The 22,842-nt window shown below is 38.4% G+C and overlaps 1 protein-coding gene across 4 annotated transcripts in view; it reads right to left on the bottom strand.

The window, feature by feature from the left end:
* ADAMTSL1 (ADAMTS like 1) overlaps positions 1 to 22,842 on the bottom strand; it is a 198,116-nt gene that overhangs the window by 162,754 nt on the left and 12,520 nt on the right. For all 4 annotated transcript variants that reach the window (XM_009677004.2, XM_009677001.2, XM_009677003.2 and 1 more), the window contains exons 2-3: positions 18,130 to 18,257; positions 5,717 to 5,762 (exon numbers count right to left, since the gene is read on the bottom strand). In XM_009677004.2, the coding sequence (XP_009675299.1) occupies positions 5,717 to 5,762; positions 18,130 to 18,257 (174 nt within the window). The remainder of the gene's footprint in view (positions 1 to 5,716; positions 5,763 to 18,129; positions 18,258 to 22,842) is intronic.

Below are 22,842 nucleotides of genomic sequence, written 5' to 3'. Positions count from 1 at the left end.
GAGTTCTGCCATGCTTGAATCCTATTCAAAACAATTTCTATTAATCAAAAAACCAATGGAAAAGATAAGATGAATCACAGATGTCCCTCGATGGTGACAGGTAGATCAGATTTCATAGGAGAAAAGAGGATCAGGCTTTTTAAAGTTTACTTAGTGGGTGAAATGTAAAAGATCATATCTAGGCTTCAATAGGTGGAAACAGTCGAGGAACCTTAAAACAGCTTGTGATACATATGCTTGCATATTTGCAGAGGCCGAGAATGATTTACTGTACCTGGAGCTTTTCCTATGTGCAAAAAAATGACTAACAACTTGACTAGTCTGTGCAGCATCTGACAGAACAGTTTACTGAACCAGTTTCATGAAGTATGTACTGTATTTCAGCTGCTCATATTTCTTTGCTGAGAAAGAAATGCTAAGGTCCTCCAGAAGGGGTTTGCCCAAGACTAAATAAGAATTTCAGATGCAAGTACAGAGATTTAGGAGATTTAGGGATTTAATGGAAGCTCCACTTCCTTGAAGACTTGTCAAACAACCTGCTTGTATTAAAGTTTCTTACAGCCAGATTTTTCACTGGTCTACTCTTGTGAGCTTCTAAGTAGGTTAGGCACAGGCTTAACTGTTTAGATCAAGTGGGACCAATATTATAGCCTTCTGTGACAATCCCAAGACACTGCCTTATCTGACAGAGAATAGCACGGGCTGATTAATATGAACTAGGTAAATGAGCAGTATCAGCATACACTTCTACTCTGTGTTAAATGAACATGGATTGGAGATTGATGTGATGGCTATAACAGTCAGTGAAATATCAACCCAACCCTCCAAGAACGTTTGCTGTGAGAAATTATTGTAAAATCAATGTTGACAGATAATAGAAGAAATTATATGTTCCCATTTTTGGCAAATAACTCATTATGAAACTTGTGTTTCAGCTTTAAAAACTTTCAAATATTTCAGTCAAAAACAAATACAAGCATAAAATGCTACAGTGCACTTTCGTACTAGCACCATGGATGCCACATAGATAAAAATAGATATGCAAATTAAGAGCTTATTACTATAAGAAATATTACAGTTAAATCATATGAATTAACCAGAGTGAGCAATCCTAAAGTTCCACTGTGATGGAAGTGGTTCTGGTTATCTGGTCTACAAATATTCTTGATACATTTACAGTATGACAACAATTTAATAGTCAAAAACTCACAAGTCTTCTTGCTTACGAGGAAGCATATCCAGAAACCAAAGCTACTATTATTAACAACACATTAAAAACATTTGTTTCTAAGTATGAAGAAATAATTCCTGAACAAGACTTAGTGACACTGAGGTTTTAGAATACACCTGTTCAAAAATAAGGTGGTAGTTATTAAAATCCAGCTTTTTGAAAATCAATCTGTAGTCACAATAAATGATCCACGTGTGCAAGACATTTCACTTAAAGAGTAAGCTGAATATGAAGTTAATCTGATGTTAGTAAGGAGATATGTGTAGTACTTATAGTTGCTCTTTTCCCTGGAATAGGACCACAAAACAAGTTTTCACACTGCAGATCATTCAAGTATAGGAAACATCAAATTGTATTGCAAAATCCAAACCCAGAACTTTAAATGCAAAAGACTTCATATAGCATTTCTGATGAGGCACTGTTAGAAAAACTGAATCATACGCATCGCTTGTGTCAGTTTGATGGAATTCCACCTGGTAATGATGCTTTTCAAACACACAAACCAACATAATGCATCTGGGAACAGCAACACATCTATTTGGAAGTTTAGGTTTGACACTTTCCAACAGGCTGGGCTTTGGTGCATGGCAAGAAAAGAGTGTCATTTCACCAAAAGTGGGATGGATATTATTGGCATTGGTATGTACAAAAAGCAGCATGAAATGATAAGAAACAGGGATGGAAGTAGCTTGTCTGAATGCAAGCCAAAGAATGGGGAATGTCACTATAATTCAGAGTTGGCATTCCAGCCAAGTTAAGACAGTGAGGTATATATAAAAAGAACTGTATGTGATATTTACAAGTTTTGGTGGTCTGATCAGTGGGGTCTATCATCTCCAGATTACATCTTAGACTTATAGAACTGCTCTAAATCGTGTACATAGAACCTCAGTCAGATAGAATTCAGGGTAGATGAGGGAAGAGAATGCACAAAATGTTAACAGTAGCAGCAGCCGGACTGAAAACCAGATGGCAAATAAGGTAGCATGATAGCCTTATACAAAAGTCGAAGAGAACCTGACAACTCAGAGTACACCCAGTAGAAAGAACTGAGATGGTGAGAGCTAAAAAAGAAAAAAAAAGTCCACTCTAAAAATTCTGCTCACAGTTTGCAAATTTTTTATTTTGTATAGTGTTTAGTATAGCAACCCAGCTACATATAAAAACATATTTTTGTTGCATTCAGAGTAATTCTCCAATGAAAAAATCCTCCCTCCCTGCATGATTACATTCTAAAATCATTGGAAACATACTTGGAATCGGTATTAATAGTAAGAAGAAGAAAGACTGATGCAATTCAATCCTAAATCATCTTCAGATTCCCTCATTCCTTCTTTCACTGTTTACACACGTGGCTTCATACCCAAAATCTTTCCATTTTCTGATCACCACCAGGCAATACAAGCAGCAAACATACCAAATCAGATGTACTCTTTTAGGAACTGCTCAGAAGCTTTATAGACAGAAATAGCAATCCTTCTTACAGTGTCTACTGTGCAAAAGGGTTCAGCATCCCTAGAAAAATACAAGTCACTGAAGAAATGGATGCACCCCTCTCTCCCCTTTCCTCTCTTTTTTTTTTTTATCCTATTCCCTTTTTTTCCTGTAATTTAATTTCAGGATAAATTAAAACTAGCTGTAGCAAAATCTTGCAAATGATAATGCCTATGAAAATGTGTTCATTGCCAAACTCCAAGAAGTATTCTTCCCTTTCTCTAATTTCACCTTCCAAATAAAGAGTTTGCTTTTAGTTTATGTGACTATCCATCTTTTTCTGCAAGAAGACAATCGCATCAGGCATGTCAGTTCAGAGAAAGATGGTTTGTAGAAAATAAAAGGACCAGTTATTTTACAAATAACAAGAGCACTCAGTGCATAAGCTAGTGGTAACGAAAGCTCCTAATTCAGGACACACTGAGTCCTTCAGGAAACAAAAAGTAATTTCCGCAACGTGTGATAGGCTAGCTTCATTTGGAAGGGTAAAACGGAGAGTTTACTCTCACTTTCCTTGAAAGCAACAGACTGTGGTCCAGCAGAGATGTAAATGTAGGTCACACTGGGCCTTGCCTCTTGATTTTCAAATGCCTTTGTGAATGGAATCTTAAATACGAAAGTCTAAGTAAACAAAAATGCACACCCGATGATTGTGTCTTTTCCAGTGCAGAATTCTACAATAAGCCATAAAACTAATTAACTGCTTCCAAGATCTGATTTGTGTGTGTGCATCCTTGGATTTTTGAAGGCAAATACAGAGGATTTCATCAAAAAGAGGATTGTTTTTATTATTCTGAATTCTAAAGAGACTAACAATATTTGCAGTACAGCTACACAGTTCAGCAACAGAGAGAATTTCAGAACAGAGATGCATATCAAGGGCTCACAAACTTTTAGGTTTCCACTGGCTCTGCACAAAGTACTTCAGAGTGGTACCAAACACAGGGCTAAGGGCCACCACTGCCCATGGCAGGATCCTGCCACATCTTCTGAGGCTGATCACAGAAGCAGTGCCACTGCAGTGCTTGAGAGTGGGAATACTGGTGTACAGCACCCAGAATAGTAGAGATGGTAACTGGAAGGTTATAACATCTGAATCAAAGATTCAGCACACTTTAAAAACGGAAAATGTTTCCCCTGAAATCAGATGCCTACAAAGTGAGTATGGCCAAGCATTTTCCTAACGGCATAAAGCCATATTTGAATGACCTGATGGAAGCCTAATGCAGTGAAAAGCTTGAGGATATAGTCTGAATTATTTCTAGTTTCGCAAGTCTAGCAAAAACAACTAAATGAAAACTCATTGCATTCTTTTGTTAAGAGAACAATGTAACACCATCCATCCTTTATAGTCTCCAATAAAAGGGATTACAAATTATAAACGCAGTCCTGGTTCTTCATAACTCAGTGGCAAATATGCCACTGACTTCAGCAAAGTAAAGCACCTTGAAAATTTCAGTTTGGATTGTTTAGTGACATTAAGAGAGTTCTGCAGCTGAATGCCTCACTGATTTGCTACGAAGTCTGGAGCCAGTATTGTCAAATACAAGGTAAGTTAAAGAATTTCCTGGCAAAACTATGCAAGGTTTAATTTGAAGGAAAACTGTCCAGATTCACAGACCCAAAAAAGAACCTAAGCTAAAAATAATATTAACAAAATTTCTTTGTCTTGGAAAGTTCAGCTCAACAATTCCAAAACAAGGGTTGCACGATAGGTAAAATCCTAGCCTCTCAGCAGGGTGATCCAGCAATAACAAATGCCAGGAAAGCAGTATGCTACTGTATTTCACTTCTCTCAGTGTACTCAAGTACAGGTCAGCATCAGAAGGGAACTGTTAAAATGTGCATGCACTCACAAAGCAAAATAAAACTCATGAGTTTCATTTAAGCCAAATTAGCTTTAAACATTGTCTCTTTTTTTCTTTCTGTGTCATATTCAATAGTGTCATAGGATGCAACTTCACTAACACAAACTGACCTTCCCATTTTCTTAAAGGTGGTGGTGGTGTAGCCTAAGTGCCTCACAGCTGGAAATTTAAAGGTGAAATCACCCAACAGGCCTATTTACTGATTGTCATTGTTAGTTATTGAAGCAGATGTTTAGCGTGATGGGAGGTTTCAGTGACCCAAAGGATAGACCCCAGAACCAACTTCTGAGGCAGAAGTGTGAGAAAGAAGGTCGTAATTCTTTTTAACTTTTGCAGAGAAAGCACCTATTGAAAGGCTTCTGCATTTGTCCCTATCAGACATAAGAAAGACTGGTTCTGTGCAAGTTTGACTTCATCTTCCATCTTTACTGATGGAACTGACGTTGCTCTGTGTAATTTGAGAGCTTTTACAGTTCTTGGCACACAACAGAACTTTCCATATTAAAGTTTTTACTTCCACTTTCACCAGTGAAAACATACTTTCACTTTGGTGAGAACAGACCTTAAAGCTTCTTACTTTATTGTATTTAAAAAAAAAAAAGAAAAAAGAAAAAGCCGTTGGCAAGACCAAAATGCTAGAGTACGCCATCTAAATCTACTTCACTAAAACATTCTACTTAATTCCCGCGGGGAGCGGTCATAGGTGAATATTAACCTATAGGTGAATATTAATATTAATATTATCTCTTACTAATTTGCCTTCAACAAGGTTTAATCTTCAAGCCTGACAGACTGTCCATTGTGAACCAGACGGTTACCACAGCAATACTTAGAATATGAGTGGTCTTTGACTCTGCCAGGGTCATTACAGAGCCAGTCTGAAGCTTCACCGACATTCTGTTTAGAAAGGCAATCCCATCCAAACAGCTTTAGCATCATGCTATGCCATAACCACTTCAGCCTTTCAAGAAACAGAGACAGATTTGCCAGCAGTCCTGTGATATGAAAGTAGTTTAGATAGTTATGGTATTACTGTTATCACGCTACTGAAATGTTTTACGTTATATGGACATCACTGTCGTATGTGATGATTTGTATTATATCATAGCTATACTTCACTTACCACGTTGCTGCATGTCCTGTATCGGATGTTTCGCCCTTCACAGGTCCTGTGTCCAAAAATTAAAAACAAAACCAAAAGCATTAATAGCTGAATACAAAAATCAAATATATAACGTTTACCGTATCAATATTTTTCTCCCAAGATCGCTGAGTGCTCAGTCCCCCTCTGGCCTTTTCTCCCAAAGCAAAAGATTCTCTGTCCACATATGAAAATTGAGGTATGGATTCCACTACTCCCCATTTGCCTATCTTTGCTTAAAAATGGGTTTCTTGAAGGTAGGATCACTTTGTAAATGAGGTACAGGTCAGAGTACAGAGTTTAGCTGGAAGTTAACATCTTAATCACATTAATGATATCTTGTGTCTTCCAGCTAACCACAATTATTTCACAACTGTACAGCTTGGTGCATACCTAGGCGTCTATCTGAGCACTGACAAAAAATAGGAGCAGCTGGGTTTTGTCTGCTGAGGAGCAACCTGTGTGGTGGGAGGAAGGAAAACTTTCTAAAGAGGTGAGAAACAACAGGATAGCTACCCAGTGTCCACACTGCTTCTTCCCCCTTTAATATGGAGGAGGAGACTATACAGTTTTCTACCAATCCACCAGCCCTACTCTACTCCCAAATCCCCGCTACAGAACAGTATCCAAAAAGCCACCGGGCAGCTGGGCCCTGCAGATGTCAAGGACTACATGTGCCTTTGCATGTGCTTGCCAAGGCTTTGCTCCTCTTCCCACAAAGCAGACCCATACCAGTTCTGGTGCCAACAGACCTCCCAGAAGGTCAAATCTAGATATCTTTTCAGCACACAGTGGTGTATATTTTGACTATCTGACCTTAGCTGGAGTTTCATATGTTTTATGAGTTCAGAGAGAATACCCAGTGGAGGTCAGAATGCAGGATTTGGCTTTTAAAAATTAGCCTTCAACAGAATAGAATTCCTTACATTTTTAATTTCTTAATTTCACAGCTTTTTTCAGAATTTAACCAAGCTCACATTCCTTGAGGACTAAATGCCTGCCAAGACAAAAGTTTTAAATCCAAAACATTTTTGAACTATCCAAGAGAAAGGACAGCATCTGCATGCATTTGTGTGAGTTCTTTCTCTCTTTTTTTAAAGACTGAAGAACATCTTCCATATTGAGTTAACTTCAGAATAAGCTGATTTGATTTCCTTTAAGTTACTGAAACCATCCTTCCTCCTGCCCTTTTCCACATACCTGAAAACAGATATGACCTAATTGTGAAATTTCTCCAATAGTCACTTACATTTGTGCGAGTACAAAATATGGGCAAAAAGTCATTTTGCAAAGATATCACAGTAGTGTAAATGACTGCAAGAGAAAACATACAAGAAAATAAAACCTATAATTTTTTCAGAAGAAGAGCAGCAGAAAAAGCTCCGCTCCATAGCATTTTTAGCAGTGCAATAGCAAAAGTAGGCTACGAACGAGTATAGTAATATTGGCATTAAAAATCAAACCAAATCACACCACTCTATCTCCCTTCCAGGCATTCCTGAGTAACGTTCGCAGACTGGTAAAGATATGCTGGCACAGACTGAACCTATAGCTATTCACATTGCACTGCATTCAGAAGAGGTACTCTTGATTTACTCCAATAGATAGCAGAGAAAAAGTATATTATGACACATGCAGGCGGTCCTAGTGCAGGCCTTGCACCATGAATCAACTACACGGAATAGCTTATTCAGTGACCTTGACACATACCCCATCTGTCTCTCACAAATGCCATACAACCCATCAAACATGTCTTTGCTTCACACAGACCTGCTGTTATTGCCATTTTAATTACTGTATTTTATTAACCTCAGAACCACTGAACAGCTTTGCAAATTTTAAACTTCCTTTCTATCAGCTGCCCCACATGTATTTTCACAGTTTCTTTGCATTGCCTGTTTTAAAGCAAAAGACCACTTATCTTTTGCTTATTCTTTGCACTAGGGAAAAGAATAGATACTTTCATTAGATATATGCCACAGTACTACTCAGATTTTTCTTCCAATTTCCCTCTTCTGGCTAATGGCCAGAGTTGTTCAGAACAAATGTGCCATTCTGGATGTAGATCGTGCTGTGATGATTCATGAATACTAGGAATGAATCTTGCAAAAAAACCCACTTGTCTATCCTCCATGATCAAGTTTTTTGGTTTTATATTTTAAGCTCATTAGTTTGCCAGTTATCACCCATCAATCAAAAACAGGCAAATTGCTTTCAGCCCAGTCAATTCTATTTCTGAACATGTCTATGCTTAAAATAGGGAAGCTGAAACCATCTGGGGAACTTAATCCTGCCAGAGAGAGATACACAACACCTTGCATGACACTAGACTAGACTAGATTTTCTCCTCTAGGCAGGGTCCAAATTAATGGTACAGATCCTATGTCTCGATGTGGATACCTTGCAGTATGTCACAGTATGTAGCATGCAATCCTGCAGGGAAGGATCACAGCCAACTAGGGAGATCATGTTAATGCACAGAGCCATCACACTCTCTGATCTCTGCAGGATACAAATAAGAATTCTTTATGCCAAGCAATCAACAGGGCCACCGGGAAAAGGCAGAAATCATCCAGAGGGGCAAGTCAGTGGATACAAAACAAATGGAAGCAGTAAGACATATTTCTACAGTCTTCTGCTTTATCAGGCATACGTGACAGTGGATTTTGCAGAGGAAAGAGGTAGCTGGGGGGGTTGGCTTGACATGCAATTATTATCAGGTGTCTATGAAAGAAAAACAAGCTATTGGGAATCAAGTTTCGTCCTTCAAACTTAGTCATTTGCTTCCAGTAACATTTTTGAGAGGTTAACAACTTTGACTATATTAAAATATTCACTGTGCTTAATGTAAACAACCCAGACCCTGTTATTTGTTTCTTCAGGCTCCAGTTCGTAGAGGGATTTAGTTGACATCCCCCCCCTTAAAGGTCTACACTAGATGTGTATTTGTGCTCAGCTAGAATTAGAAGCCTTTCAATAATCCATGCTGGAATGAATAACAACCCCAAGCCTAAGCTGCCTTTAACTGTAATTACCAAAGGTGATAAAAGAGGTTTGTGGAGTGGGACCTCCTCAGTGGTCATGAAAGTCTGCAATGCTTTTCTTAAAAAACAAGGCTTCACATAAGCAAGCAACTAGGAGCCAGAGGTGGGTTATTCTGATGGATTTCAATTTGGATGCAACTGTCCACTACAGGGGCTTGAAAGTTAATGTAATTTTGGACAACCCTCACTCTCCTTTATTTTCACACCCCTTAAGAACTTTTCTTGCAGGACAGATTTTGGTTCCTACACTGTATCCATGAGAAAAAATACACTGGGCCTTTTTCCTCCCGTGGTATGTAACAGAGGCTTTCTCAGCTCTCTCCTCCCTCCAGTGCCCATAGGCAGGTGGCAATGCTTCACACATGTTAACAGTCTTGCATCTCTCTTTCATCATCTTGCTGCTCTTACCTGTCTTCCAAGAGTTGAACAGTATTATCACCCCCTCTCATCCTGAGGTTTCTCTATTTCTCCTTCTCTGGGGAAGAGAGAGTCTGGTTTATTCAGTCAGTATACCCCTTTTCCTACAAAAGAAACTTAGCTACAGGGCAGGCCTTGGGCACCAAATCATGAAAAAGGAAGACGCATCATAACTGTCTGAACATACGAGCTCACTTTTTCAAACCCTGGTACAGTATGCCCAACTTCCTGTTCAAACCACTCAACTGACAGCAAGAGAAAAAGCTGTGTAAAAATATTACCATTTCCTTTTGTTGATTTACTACTTGTCTGTCACAATGTGTTGTACAGGCCCGTGTGTTTTGACCTGCAGATGAGCCTGCACGTAAAAATCTCTGATTCTTTAGGTTTACCAGATCAGGAGTCTCCTATAGACTTCTGCACCTTGCTGAAGTAAATAAATACTAGAAATGCTACAAGAATAGTTAACTTCAAGATGAGAAAAGTGGGCACAGATAGACAAGCCAACTTGCCCTGGCAAATTTAATTATAGATCTTATGAATATCCTTTCTGTAGGTGTAGCAAAATAATGACCAGGGGGCAACATATCACCTTCAGTCACTACAGGAAGCAAATCAGCTAGGAAAATCAAAACATGAGTCCTAGGTTTCTGGCTGTCAATGTCCCACATATGGGACACAGCATACAATACTGACCTAAAATGACAGTGAGATTACAAAGTAATAACATCGGAGACTTAGAGTGATTAGAGATCATACTGTTTGCATAAATAGTATTTTCCACAATCCTGGCATCAGAGAATCAGTATTCCTGATGTAAATAATTTATCTTAATTAAAATTAATTAAACATTGACACCTGTGTATGTGATGGACATGCGCATGGGACTAGCATAAACAAACACCATGCCAGGCTTTACTCTACGAGACCTTGCTGTGAATCTAGAATAAACTCACTGGGACCAACAGAATTGCTGAAGATTGTTTCAAGGATCACACTATGAAATCAGACCATGTATATTATCAAAGACATGGTGTTAGAAAAACAGTAAGAAAAAACAGCTTTATTCAACACTAAGCTTGAACGAAAATCTGAGTAGTAGTAGATAGTGTTTCAGAATTTGAATGACACGTGATCAGCCTGTTTCTCAAAGGTAAAATCCTTTTAATGCTGATGTTAGTACAAAACAACTATTTGTTTCTGGCTACCTGACGCTTCTTGACGCTGAGTGTTGAATGTTTCCTACAGAAAGTCATTCAACTTCCGCTAATGTTTTTTTTATACTGCAGGTAATCATGCAAGAGATAACTAAGGTAAACGAAAGCTAGCTAGCCTGGCTAATGATATACTAACCTTACTACTATTAGCAGTATAGCCAGATTAGCATAGAGCCCAGAGGAAGATAATTCATCTATTGCCTTGTAAAGATAAACCTTTCCATGCTAAAGGCAAGATTAGGCTCAAGTCACAATTTCATTTTAAATTCTAGAAGTTTGGTTAGGGGAACGGTTCAACTTTGACAATTTCATTGTGAATGCTACAAAAATAGCAATAAGCTGCAAGTCCAACAGAGCTTACCTAATGAGCATTCTTACTCTGGATAGCTTCTATGTATTCTTGGAATTTAAGTTTGGCATCAAATTTACTCAAGAGTAATGCAGACCTTGGAGTTGCGCTCTACAAATTGCTGAGTGGAATGGACAGCATGGCAGTTTTTACTTTTAAAGTCTGCTTTGCATTATTGTGGGATTACTAGCTGGATTACCCCTACGTAATAGCTCTTAATAAATAATACTCTCTAAACCCTCAGTAAAACCCGACTAGCCAACACAATTAAAATACCAAAAATTACATTTGATAAAAATAAGGGAAGAAAAGGAAAAAAAATGGGTCGGAGTGCTTTCAGATGACTGTTTATTTTCAGATATTTAATCTCTCTGGTTTGATTGTCACTGCAGTATTCTTGCTTTTCTTAAGAATTTTTAGATGGTGTCTTTAGCTTTTAGACTTACACATATAATGCATATTGTATATATACAGAAAGCCATTACAGTTCCAAATACTTCTCAGTTGCTCACTAGCCAAGAAGGGCAGAAAATGAAAAAGGAAGAATTAAAAGAAACGCTTTTCAGCAAAATAATGATAATCTCTCCAGAGTTCCAGTGGGGGGGAAAAAAGCCATACGATACTAAACCTCACCTGACCTTCTGTAGCACAAAGATAGCATTGAAAATGCATTGGACCCCAAAATAACTAACACCCCAGATCCGAACAGGCTTGAGCTCAGATCCGGATCCAAGTTTTGCAGCTGGTCTTTACAAAACAAATGTGCTGAAAAGAAATCCAAGTTCCCCACGCTTTGAGGAAGTTTGAACCTTAGTCTGAACCATGTGTGTTAGCCCAAAGGTGCTAAAAGGCTCATGCTCTCTCAAGTACAGTCTATTGCTTGAGGCTTTACAAAATCACAGCTTAACTCTTTGATAGGTAGTAAGGCTTACAAAAACTCTACATCAAGCAAAGACCTGGCTGATTTAATTCTTTTTCACTTACATGTCAAAATAGATTTATTGAAAGAACTATGAATATACAAAAACTTTCAAGAGAAGCTGGATTTATAAACCATATATTATCTAAATGAAGGCTTCTCAGACTTTTTTTTTAAAGGTAGGTTACATCTCAAAAGATAGACAGGTTTATGGAGATCACAGCTATCACTTACAACTGTAGGAACAACTCCGACTACCATTCATGCTGGCACAGTCCAGTTTCTCACCCAGAACACCAGCTGTGGCAACTCTAGTAATGGATCACATGGGAAAGCAGTTTACGTATATTTTAGCAACTTTTATTGTGGCACAGAAGCTGAAAGTTAGGAAAGCCAGCACAGTGTAACTACCTGGCTTTTCTAAGACCACCAGCAATCTCTCCACAGACCACAGTGCTGCTCTAAATTGTATGAAATTTGCATTGACTCAAATTTAAGAGTGGAGCTTGTTGCTTCTGAAATTGGAATCGTAAACTCTCTGGAAAAACGGAATTGCGTCTCCATCAGAAGAAAGCAAGAAAAGTTGTACTATTTACAGATTTGACTAATCCCACAGTAAATAAAAAACAATTTTTTTTTCATGGTGATACATGGCAAGCCTTTATCCAGAAACATCTATAAAGTAAATATACTCACAAATTTGTTCCAAATGCTTAAAAATACTCACTATGGCACAGAAAAGATATCCCTGATAAAGTGGAGTAAAACTGGCTACAGAGTTATCAGCTGAGGCAGAAAAAGGAGAGCTGTTGAGATACCCTGAAGGTCACTTGCAGGAAATAATATACTATACATTACCCTAACATACAGAAATAGTTCGTGATAATATCTTAGTTTGACGAGGATTATGAGAACCATCTCCTTAAATCATTTGGTGGCACAAGTGACCTAAGAATTTTATGACATTGATTTTACTTCCATTCAGTGACGTGGTATGCTTCATCAGAACACATTTGTGGATATATCTAGTAGCTATGATAGCATTTATGTAAAATGTTTCTGCTGCTTACTCTACAGAATTTGTAAAACTAGTACCAGAGGGTGCAAATTAATAAATTAAACAGTTCCTGTGGGCATAGGAATGTTCTATAAATTAGCATTACTTTGTCTTACTTAGTGGCACCAGGATTAGAACAAACTGCACTGATATCACTGCACAATGAAAGGTAATGTATATTAACACAATTAGCTGACAAAGAAGCCACCCAAAAACTAGAGTAGTTATTTCATTCACAATGTTTAAAGGATCGTACCTGCATGCTTATAGCACATTTATTATTGTTAAATGGACAGGAAATACTGTCGATGCCCTTCTGATCTAAGCCCCTGACACAGAAGAGTCTGTGGTTGTACCTTAAAATTAGGGACCACAGCCACACGGTGTAATAAATTCTAAATTCATTAGTAAAGCAGCAACACAACAGTGGGCAATGCTTTGGTATCAAAGGTATATAAAACTGAAACTGTAAACGATATTTTTTAGATACATAGTATTGGATACATCCCCTTTTCAGTGCTAGTCAGTGTTGTGGCAATGGGTTCTTTTATCATTTAATTTTAAATTAACACAAATAACATGCCATTGCAGCTATTCTGTCAGTTCGGCAGCCACTGAACTATTTGATGCTTGATTCTTAAACTGATAATCTGTGTGATGAAAATCAGAAAGCATTAATCTTTGATGAAATAAATCTATCATATTCTAGGCTATATCCTGTTCAATAAAAATTGTCACATACTATAAAACTGAGCTAATTTTAACTAATTCAGCTCATCACTAAACCTAATCTCCAAAGCTATCTATCTCAGTGACTGTTTTACTGAGCGACTGAGTCAAACTGCAATAGAATCTGCATCAATTATGCAGATATACTCTTTTCATCCTGCAATATGCAACAGCAGTGGGCTTAGCATCCAATCTATAGAATCTCTTACTTCAGCTAATGTAGCAAGCAGAGTGGGTAGAAACACTCATTCACACTGCCATTTGGTTTGCATTACTACAGGCCAGCCATTAGAGCTGAAGGAAGGAAGGGAAGAAGTTGAAAAAAGAGGAAAAAATTCCAGCAAGTAACAAAATTAGCATAAAGCATCTAAACAAAGCTAGGACTACGTCTCTCTCATGTGAGTTCCCTATTTTTTTTTTTTTACCTCTGTCACTTCTATTGCTGAGGAAAACTTGTAAGTAAGATGTTAACGTTAACTTTCTTCCCCTACTGAACATGTATCAGTCATCTCACGGCAAAAAACCTCCACTCTGGTCAACAGTTTACACCGCATTTCCCAGAGATAAGAGCTACGGTCATCATGGATTTTGACCCTTAAACTTAGATTCAGTATCCACGCAACTTCACGTCTAGCTTAGTGCCGTACATTTATACAACCTGTTTCCTGCTTCATGGTTTAGCCAGAAACAGCCGCAACAATAACGGATAGGATTTCTAAGCAGACTGAAAAACTGGCTATTTATCTATTATCTGCCAAAATCATTCCCATAGCTCTAAGACATCCTGCTTTTTTGCTCTCTACAGCCTTATTTTATTAGAAATTGATGATAAATCTGGAAGATAGGAAAAAAAATCACAATTACCATCCTGCCAAGCCTAGAAGTGGTAAAACAATTTTAATATTTAGTGCAACATCTGCTAATATGTAAAACAGAATTCCAAAACACATGGCATATTTTTGGCACCAGGATCTTTTAGGTTTGAAAATATATTACGATATAAAGAAAAGAAATAAATTCGCATGAACTTCAGGTTCCTAAAGAACATTCAGTTATTTACCATTCTGTTTGAGTCTCTTGAACCATCATACACACTTTTTAAACACCTCGACTGAACAAAAGACTACTATCAATCACTATCCTGGATGACATACTAGTATTTTCAATACAACTGGGCAGTGCAATAGAGGACAGCAATACATAAAAGCCACTTCTGAGGAACAAGGTAATGACCATATCCCAATGACCTACTCTGCCTATATATTTCCAGGGTGCCTGTAGGCGAGGTATCCAGTAGTTAATAAAACTTTACAGAAGCACAACAGTTGCTAGCTTGGGCCTCAGGGAAAAAAAAAAAAAAACAGTGGCCTTTGGTTCTCCTTTCTACAGGTTTTGGCCAGTGAGGCAGTGCCATCTGGCAACCCTCTATTCATGGTAGGAGCTGGAGCATGCCAGCACACCCCACAGCCCTTGTCCTGGCACAGCTCGGGCTTTCCTAGTGCAGATGATTCTCGCCAGCGTTCGTGGAACCACCCCGCACAGTCTCCTTTTCTGCTCCAGCCACACCTACCACCAACTTGCTGTGAAGAGCCTTCAGCCTTTCCTGGGGTCATTCCACCCTTCCTCTTTGCTATCAGTCTGAAGAAGGATGGCAGTCATTCCCCTTCCTTATCCATGGTTTCCTACTTTGACATTCTCTGGTATTAGTTAAAAAAATAAAAAGCACACTGCTTATCACATGACAAGTCATGATAGAGAGGAGACAGCTGAGGAGTTTCTCTTTTCTGAGCTTTGTACCAAAAAACATTGAAACTCAAGGGCAAAACACTCTGAACTGATAAAAATAAATACTTTGTGCAACAGATAGGTAGTATGAGAGGTCCACTTTCACAAGTGAGTTGAGGCAAACAGCTCTGTGAGATTCAAAGCGGGTCTGGCCCTTTATGTGAATAACAAGATGTAAATAGTTAACGCCAACAAAGAGGATTAGAAAGTATGAAAAGTTTCAGGCTTTGAGATTTAGCCTAGTCACTAATCAGTAATTATCTCAGTGTTACCTTTCTGGGGATGACTGTAACATCTGAGAAAGGCAGTGCCAGTCCCTGTTCAAACAGGATACTAGGCCTCATGACTGACTCAGGCGGACAACTCCCATGTTCCTATGTGACTGGCCTATTTTTTATTTATATGACTATCATTAAATCTTCTATGCGTAATCAGGACCAGCTGCTCTAAGTACGAGTACTATTCAACAGCCCCTACTCTGAAGTATTTGTCAACTAAAATAGTAGAAAATAGGATTTCACACTAGCACTTTCCATTCTTTTCATTGTATCTGCAAAACACTAACACAAAGCATGTTCCTAGGACAAACAACAGAAGCACTGTCATAACTTTGGCAAATAAAAGTTGGAAATAAAACTGGTTTCCTTTATTTAATCTTAATGGTGTTTAAGAATGGGCAATTGGTCTTTGTATTTCTTCAGAGCTGAGGCACTCCCTTTTCCAAATTGTCCCAAAGAGCAAGTTGTCCCAAAGAGCTGGACATTTTTTCCTACCCTTGCCGAATTTGGAATTCTTGTGCATTTAGGCTTATTTCCAAACCCGTAAGGTTTGGATGGCTTGCTTTCCTCTGCTGCCTCCTGCCTTTCCCACTTTTTTTTTTTTTTAAGCATCCTAAAATCCTTGCCCAGCACAAAAATTATTATTTAGAACTCTTCTTTTTCATTAGTAATTGCATTCAGACCAGAAAAAAAGGAAAAATAATCACACACTGGATACTCTGCTAATTCAGGTTCCAGTTTAAGCATTTATAAGTTACTGCTATTGGCTGGTGGAAGTTGTGCACCTAATTAAACCTCTGTATCCTATCCCGGAAACAGAGGGCTTCCATCTCTGAATGGGCCAAAATCTGCATTTTGTTTTGTATGGCAGGAAGCATTGCTGATGTACTGAAGGGACAGCAGAAAGTTATTGCATGAAAGACAGGTACTTTATGATTTATGACTTTATTCCCTATTTCCCTGGGGTAGCCTCAGGGACCTGAACAGCGCTAGAATCAAAGAGAAACTGGACAGTCTGCCCAGAAGGAACGCCATATGCTTACATACTACAGAGCCCTATGACTACTACTGTTACGAAGCTCCAACACTTCTCTTCTCTAGGAGGCAGTTTTCAGTGAGGGAACAGAGGTGTAATCACGAAGCCGTCATATTACACAGATGTCCCACACCTCCTGATATGTCTGGGGCATGTTGCTTACAAAAAGAAACTTTTGCAAGATCATTTATTTTTCTAAGTCTAAAAAGGGCAGCTATGATCCGCGCTGTGACTGACAACAAGGCGTTCCTATCTCTGCAATTCCTGATTGCTAGGTCTCTGCAGAACGCCTGTTTGCTACAGACCTACCAAGACATGGGAATTTGGCCCTAAGTTTAAAAGCCAAATTATTTTGATACTTCTCCCATGGGAATGGAACAGAAGAGTACTGTCTTCCTACTGATTTCAGTCTTTTCAGCCTTTACTTATCTTTTCCTTCCCAGCAGACTGTTGTACACTACCAACCCAGTAATTACTGGCACTAGGAGACTGAATTGTCCACAGATAAAGCTAAAATGCACAATCTTCTATTCTGACCTTATAATTCAATATCTTGTGCTGTTTCTTGTCATCACCAAACAGAATCATAAATTAAATGTTAGACAAAAGAAACAATTTTGGAGTGTACGGTTCTGATTTGTTTTATTAACATTAGTTTTATAAGAACATGAAAGAAAATACAGGAAAATACATACGCAAGATGGAAAATTACATTACGTATTTTATACTACAATATCCAAGGTCTCAAAGATGGCAATAAGCCACAAAATTTGGGTCTGTAGTTTTCCTTCATATCCTTTATAAGGAATCTGTTAATATTTATCATTTATATTCTGTTTTTTGCAGGTAATTTTACTAATGTAAATAGAAATAATATTTGCTAGAAATATTTTGCAAATTAAACTTACATATAACATAGAGTGGAAATGATGTCAAGTGACCTGTCTTCATTCCATTGCAATTTAGTAACCAGGCAGGATTAAAATCCAGGGTACCTGATTCTGGTTAATTGCACCTTTGCACCGGGGCATGCTGCCTCTTACTGCTGGGGAATATTTGATGATACGGAAGCTTTCTTACCTGAAATTTAATTTGTAGGATTACCCTCAGCACAATTGTCATTCTTATTTATATAGTTCAGGATATTTTGGGTCAATGTAATACTTTTTTTTCTCAATACGGCTGAGATTGTAGGCCATTAAACCTAATGAATTAGCTGTAGTCTCGTATATGTGCAGGAAAAGGATTACTGTGGAAAAGGTGACAGTGTATAGAGGCTTCACTTTGCAGTAGCTGACAGCATTTGGCATGCTTAAGTAAACTGTGCAGGAAACTTTTGTATCTCCATAAGTTCTCACTATATTTTAAAGCGGTGCTGGCTTATCAAAACATGTTGGCTGGCTGCCTCAATTATGAAAACACAACCCATTATTTTCTAACAGTGAGGCTGAAATTTCAGCATAGTTCAAGATCTCTACTGATTGCTTCTTATGGTCTGATATCCGATATATACTGGCTGGTTGAATTCTCCCATTAGTAAAGTAAAACGCATTCACCAACTTACTTGCTGCTCAGGCATCGTCTCAATGAATATGAAGCGCCTCCTCCACAAGTGCGTGAACATTCACTCCACGAACCCCAGGCATCCCACAGTGAGTCTCGGTCTTCCTCAGAGCGAGCTGTTCTGGAGCTCTGAGGAGAGGGAGAAAAAGAAAATCAGGAAAAAGTATTTATAGACGAAAAACTATTGCTTAGCTTAACTTTATAATGTCTATCATCTTGGTCTTTGAAAGCACCAGACAAATCTATTATCCAATGATGCTCCTACTGACTGGCAACAAATGGATCTTGTAGTTAGCGGTGTTGTACAGGCTACTTTCATTCTTTGACTATCATGCTCTGCCTCAGTTTGAAACTGGTGATGATTATTACAGCAGAGCACTTTGAATAACAGTGAGACAAGGGTCTTTTCCTGATTACAAGGAAGGAGAGTATTGTAAAACCTTAGAAATTGTGCTTTGATGTTTTGTTGCTGTATTAGAAATGAAGAAAGGGCATATTAGAAAGCACTTTCCAAGATACCCTTGAGGAGAGAAGGAATCACAAAATAATGAAATAATATGGAATACAGACAGCGAACACATGATCTTCACGCACTTGGCATGAGAAACTGGAGCCGTCACTGTTCGAAGATCTCCTATGAAGCTCTCTGGATAGAGATTCCCAAATTGTTTTATATAATTTATAATTGTTTGCTATCCTAAAACAGAAAGTGCACACTACCTGAAGAACTGGACTCCTTCTCATATGCCAGGCACAGACCCAGACGCTGTTGCTGTTAGTGACAGCAGTAGGACTCAAATTATAAAGAAGTGGCACTGATTAACAGACTCAGAAGAGCTCAGATCTTCCAGGATTAACTCATAAAAGTAAAGCAGTACTTACCTCAAATCATACAGTTACACAAATTTTCAACAGTTCATTTTCATATATGCTATTGCACCTCACAAGCACTGGTCAGTAAGAACACAAATAATTAAACCATTTGGACAGATACTGTCCATCACGAACAAGGTCATTTTGCTGGAGGAACCTGAATAACCTACAGAGGCACGCAAGACTGTATGGAAAATGCCTGTGTCTGATGGAGACCAGGCCATGCCTTCATTTAAAATCTGGCTTATGCTGTGGGCCACAATCTAGTGAATATTGCAGTTTTAATTATATTTGGAATAAAAGAGAAGATGAGACAAGTATATGAGGATAGCTTTTGCGGTACACATTCTGCAGAGAAAAATCAGCAGGCATCACTGCTAACCTGTGCTGGAGGAATCAGTCAGCTGTCAACACTGAGGAATTACAGAGAGATAGTTCAACAGAGAAATAATTTTTTCTTCAGTGGAGCTGAGTAAAACTTTTGTTATGAAATTTGAAACCCAGTAAAATATTTCAGTGTTGAATACTGTTATTCACAGGCAAAAAAGGAAAAGTTGATGATGGTTTAGGATTATGAACCGTTTCAATATGTATCTGTTTATGGAAGGTACTGAATTTCTCACAGACAGCCAAGATCCAGTCCATGTAGAGTGAAGCACTTAGTCTAGCACTTTAGCATATAAAATGTGTGTTTAATCAGGATTTATCACGGTAAGAGGTAATTATTCAGTTTATTTTTAGGAACCAAGAATGTATTATATGTTCTAACTATTAATGCTGAGAGAATTTTTTAATATGGAAATCATTTAATTCTAAAAATTTTGCAAGAGGATTGCAGTTCATCCACTAGCGTTATCTATGATGCTGAATAAATGGCCAGGAACAAGACTGGCTGAAGTGAAGGCCCATCTCTTTTATAAGCTGTCCTTGCACTCAGCTCAGATCAGCTCATGGATCAGCTTACTCAAGTTGACAGAGTAATTATATGGTTATAGTCATTCCAAAAGCCTAATACTACTCTCAGATACACTGGCACAACAAATTGCGAGTGTCAACACTAAATTTGATGCCTAAGTGAGATCAGAACCTTACAGCAAACTGGTAAACTTCTAAGGAGAAATTATTTTAAGAAGAGATATTAAGATTTGCAAGTCACCTGTCCAGCCAGTTCGTCTTCCTTCCCTGTCTTCCCATTACTTCCTTTATTATAGCACAGTCCAAGCCTAATACTGAAAAATGAGCCAGTCTGTTCAGATGTAAAGGGGGAGATAGGAAATGATATCCCTCTCTGCAGATACACCAAATATGGCTATTTCTTTTGAAAAGAAGAGCTTGGTGAGTGGCCAAGGTCAGGTGCAGCTCTAATGCACAACAGCACACCACCACTGTCCACACAACTGCTGCTTGCTGGCGTTTCACAATGGGTGTCTGCTCCATTCCTCATGCTGTTGCTCATGGACCCTTCAAAGGCAAGAGTGTTCCTTTTTCAAACCAGGGGATGCATTTTAAAAGGTAAATACACAAATGCCACGTAAATAGAGTTGAGTCTGTTTGTCCTTCTGACACAAAAAAGGGCCAACCCTTCTGAAAGACCTTTAGGATCTAGTCCAGAGCACGCTAAGGTCAAATGAAAATTCCTAGTGAATTAAAGGGGTTCAGGGCTAGAACATTAAATGAAAGGCTGAAAAGGCCCAGAACAATTCTCAGAGTTTTTTTCTTAATTAATCAAATAAATCCTGTGAACGAGAAGGAACTTAAGCCAAGTACATAGAAGGTAAGCTTTCCTCAAGCAGCTTTGCTGAAGCATCTCCACTGACCGTATCACCCTATCTTTGCACCTTCACCAAGTGGAGATTGCCAGCCATGACAAATAGCGTGGTGAACCTACAGTGACTCCATTTTAAGTCTGCTTCACCGTATGCAGTTTGGAATGGCATTTTAAACACATGCAGGACTTCCTTCTGCGGACGAGCTTTTGGAAGATTACAGCATAGTTTAGATGTTAACTGAGTCAGTTTTAACATTTAATAACATTTAATATGATGTAATTTTGCTTTGGATCTACTGATAGAAAAAAATAGGCCGAACTAATTTAGTCTAGTGAGAGATAACACTGGATTGTATCATCAGTGTATCACAATGACTTGACACTCAGATTCTTTCTTATATACATTAAAATGTAACATGATTTAATTTCAATTCAACACTATAATTGCAAGGGTAAATTTAAAAATTTAAGTGAGATAAGTGATCAAACTGTGACTATGGCCAATCCCCACAGCTGCAAAAGATCACACGTAACAACAGTTTCACAGATGTGTTCCATTCTCTAGATACAATCTTATTAGCATTTACACGTGAGATAAGAGTAGTGACATGCCAATTTACTGAGGTTATTTCAACTGGCTGCTTTCTGAAGGGTATTTTTATAAAATGAAAATGTGTGTCTGCACTTTTAGTCTGCTGAAATGCAAATGTGTGTCCGTGCTCTTCGTTTACAAGGAAACAAGTATTTTCAAACTGTAAATGGATGCATGTCCTGATCTTTCAGTATTGGTTGAAAGCCCAGTCAAAAGCATAATTAAAAAGGGTTGCAAGGTAAAGTCAAATGAACCAAGTGCTCTTACCTCATCACAAACCGTAACATCAGCCCAGCGAGACATTCTAAAGGGTCCAAATTTTCTGAGATAAATTGTACTCCCACCCAGAGGAGAGCCATGTGCCTGTTATTTGCATTCCAAGATTTGTTATAAGACCTATATATTCCCAGAAAGCATGTGATCTCAAGCTAGAACAGGCTCCAAGTTTTCTTTTAACAACTGGAATAAACATAATTCATTTCAACTCCATTCGTGTTTAATGTTAAAGAAAGTAGAGTGTTTTTCCCTTCTATGAACTACACAGTTAAGACTGAGCCTGAAACTCTAGTAATGCCTGAAAGGCTGTTTTAAATCTGAAAGACATTGTAAGTCTATTGCAGGTTTAAAGAATACATGCAGTTAATAGCTAAGAATTCACTGGGTAGCACAAAATTTTCAAAAATAGCTTACATTACTAACTAATAATTCCTACCCATTTTCGCCAAGGTGAACTAAACTGAAGAACCTACATATAAAAATACTTGCACACTGAACAGTGCAGTACTCTGCAGTACAAGAACTCCTACAGTAGTCTTTAAAGCCCTCCAGGTCCTGCCATAAAGACTCCAAAACAGCAAGTGCCACAAGCTGAGGCTTCCTTTAACTAATACTAACTTACCTTAGAAATAGTCTTTAAATCCCTGCCAGCTGCTCTGCTCCGGGTTGGTACTTCTCTAAACAGCAGCATATGCCAAATGATCAGGAGGCAGAGGGGCATCCTGGCTCATTACACCACGCCACTGATCGCAAAAGAACTCCTCTCATTCTGTCTGTCCCAGGTAGATCTCAGTTTGAGCTTCTCAGGAAACACCCACTGCTTCATCCATACAAAAGTCACCATGTCCTGACATCTACAGCCTTAATGGCAGAAATTTCACTTCATGCATGCAATAAGGTTAAAAATGGCAAACCTAAAAAACTCTGCTAGCACTAATCAAATTCAACACTATCTTTATACCTCATTACACACAGTACCTCAGGCTGATCCCATAACTACCACCCAGCACAGCTGCTCCAGAAGAAAGGGGGATGAGTACTTCTGAATGAGAAAGAGAAACAAACCCCTATGCGTTTGAACAGAAAATGAAGAAGGTCACGTGTATGCAGGACAAAAAAAGGTGAAATCACTGCTGGGGGATATGGTATTCAGCTGAAGATGCTTACAAAGGAAAAATAGGTTTTAAACTATGAACTGAGCAAAA

This window comes from Struthio camelus, chromosome Z (genome assembly GCF_040807025.1).
Source record: "Struthio camelus isolate bStrCam1 chromosome Z, bStrCam1.hap1, whole genome shotgun sequence".
Taxonomy (NCBI): domain Eukaryota; kingdom Metazoa; phylum Chordata; class Aves; order Struthioniformes; family Struthionidae; genus Struthio; species Struthio camelus.
Note: the sequence above shows the minus strand (reverse complement) of the source record. Positions and strands in the feature narration are given on the sequence as shown.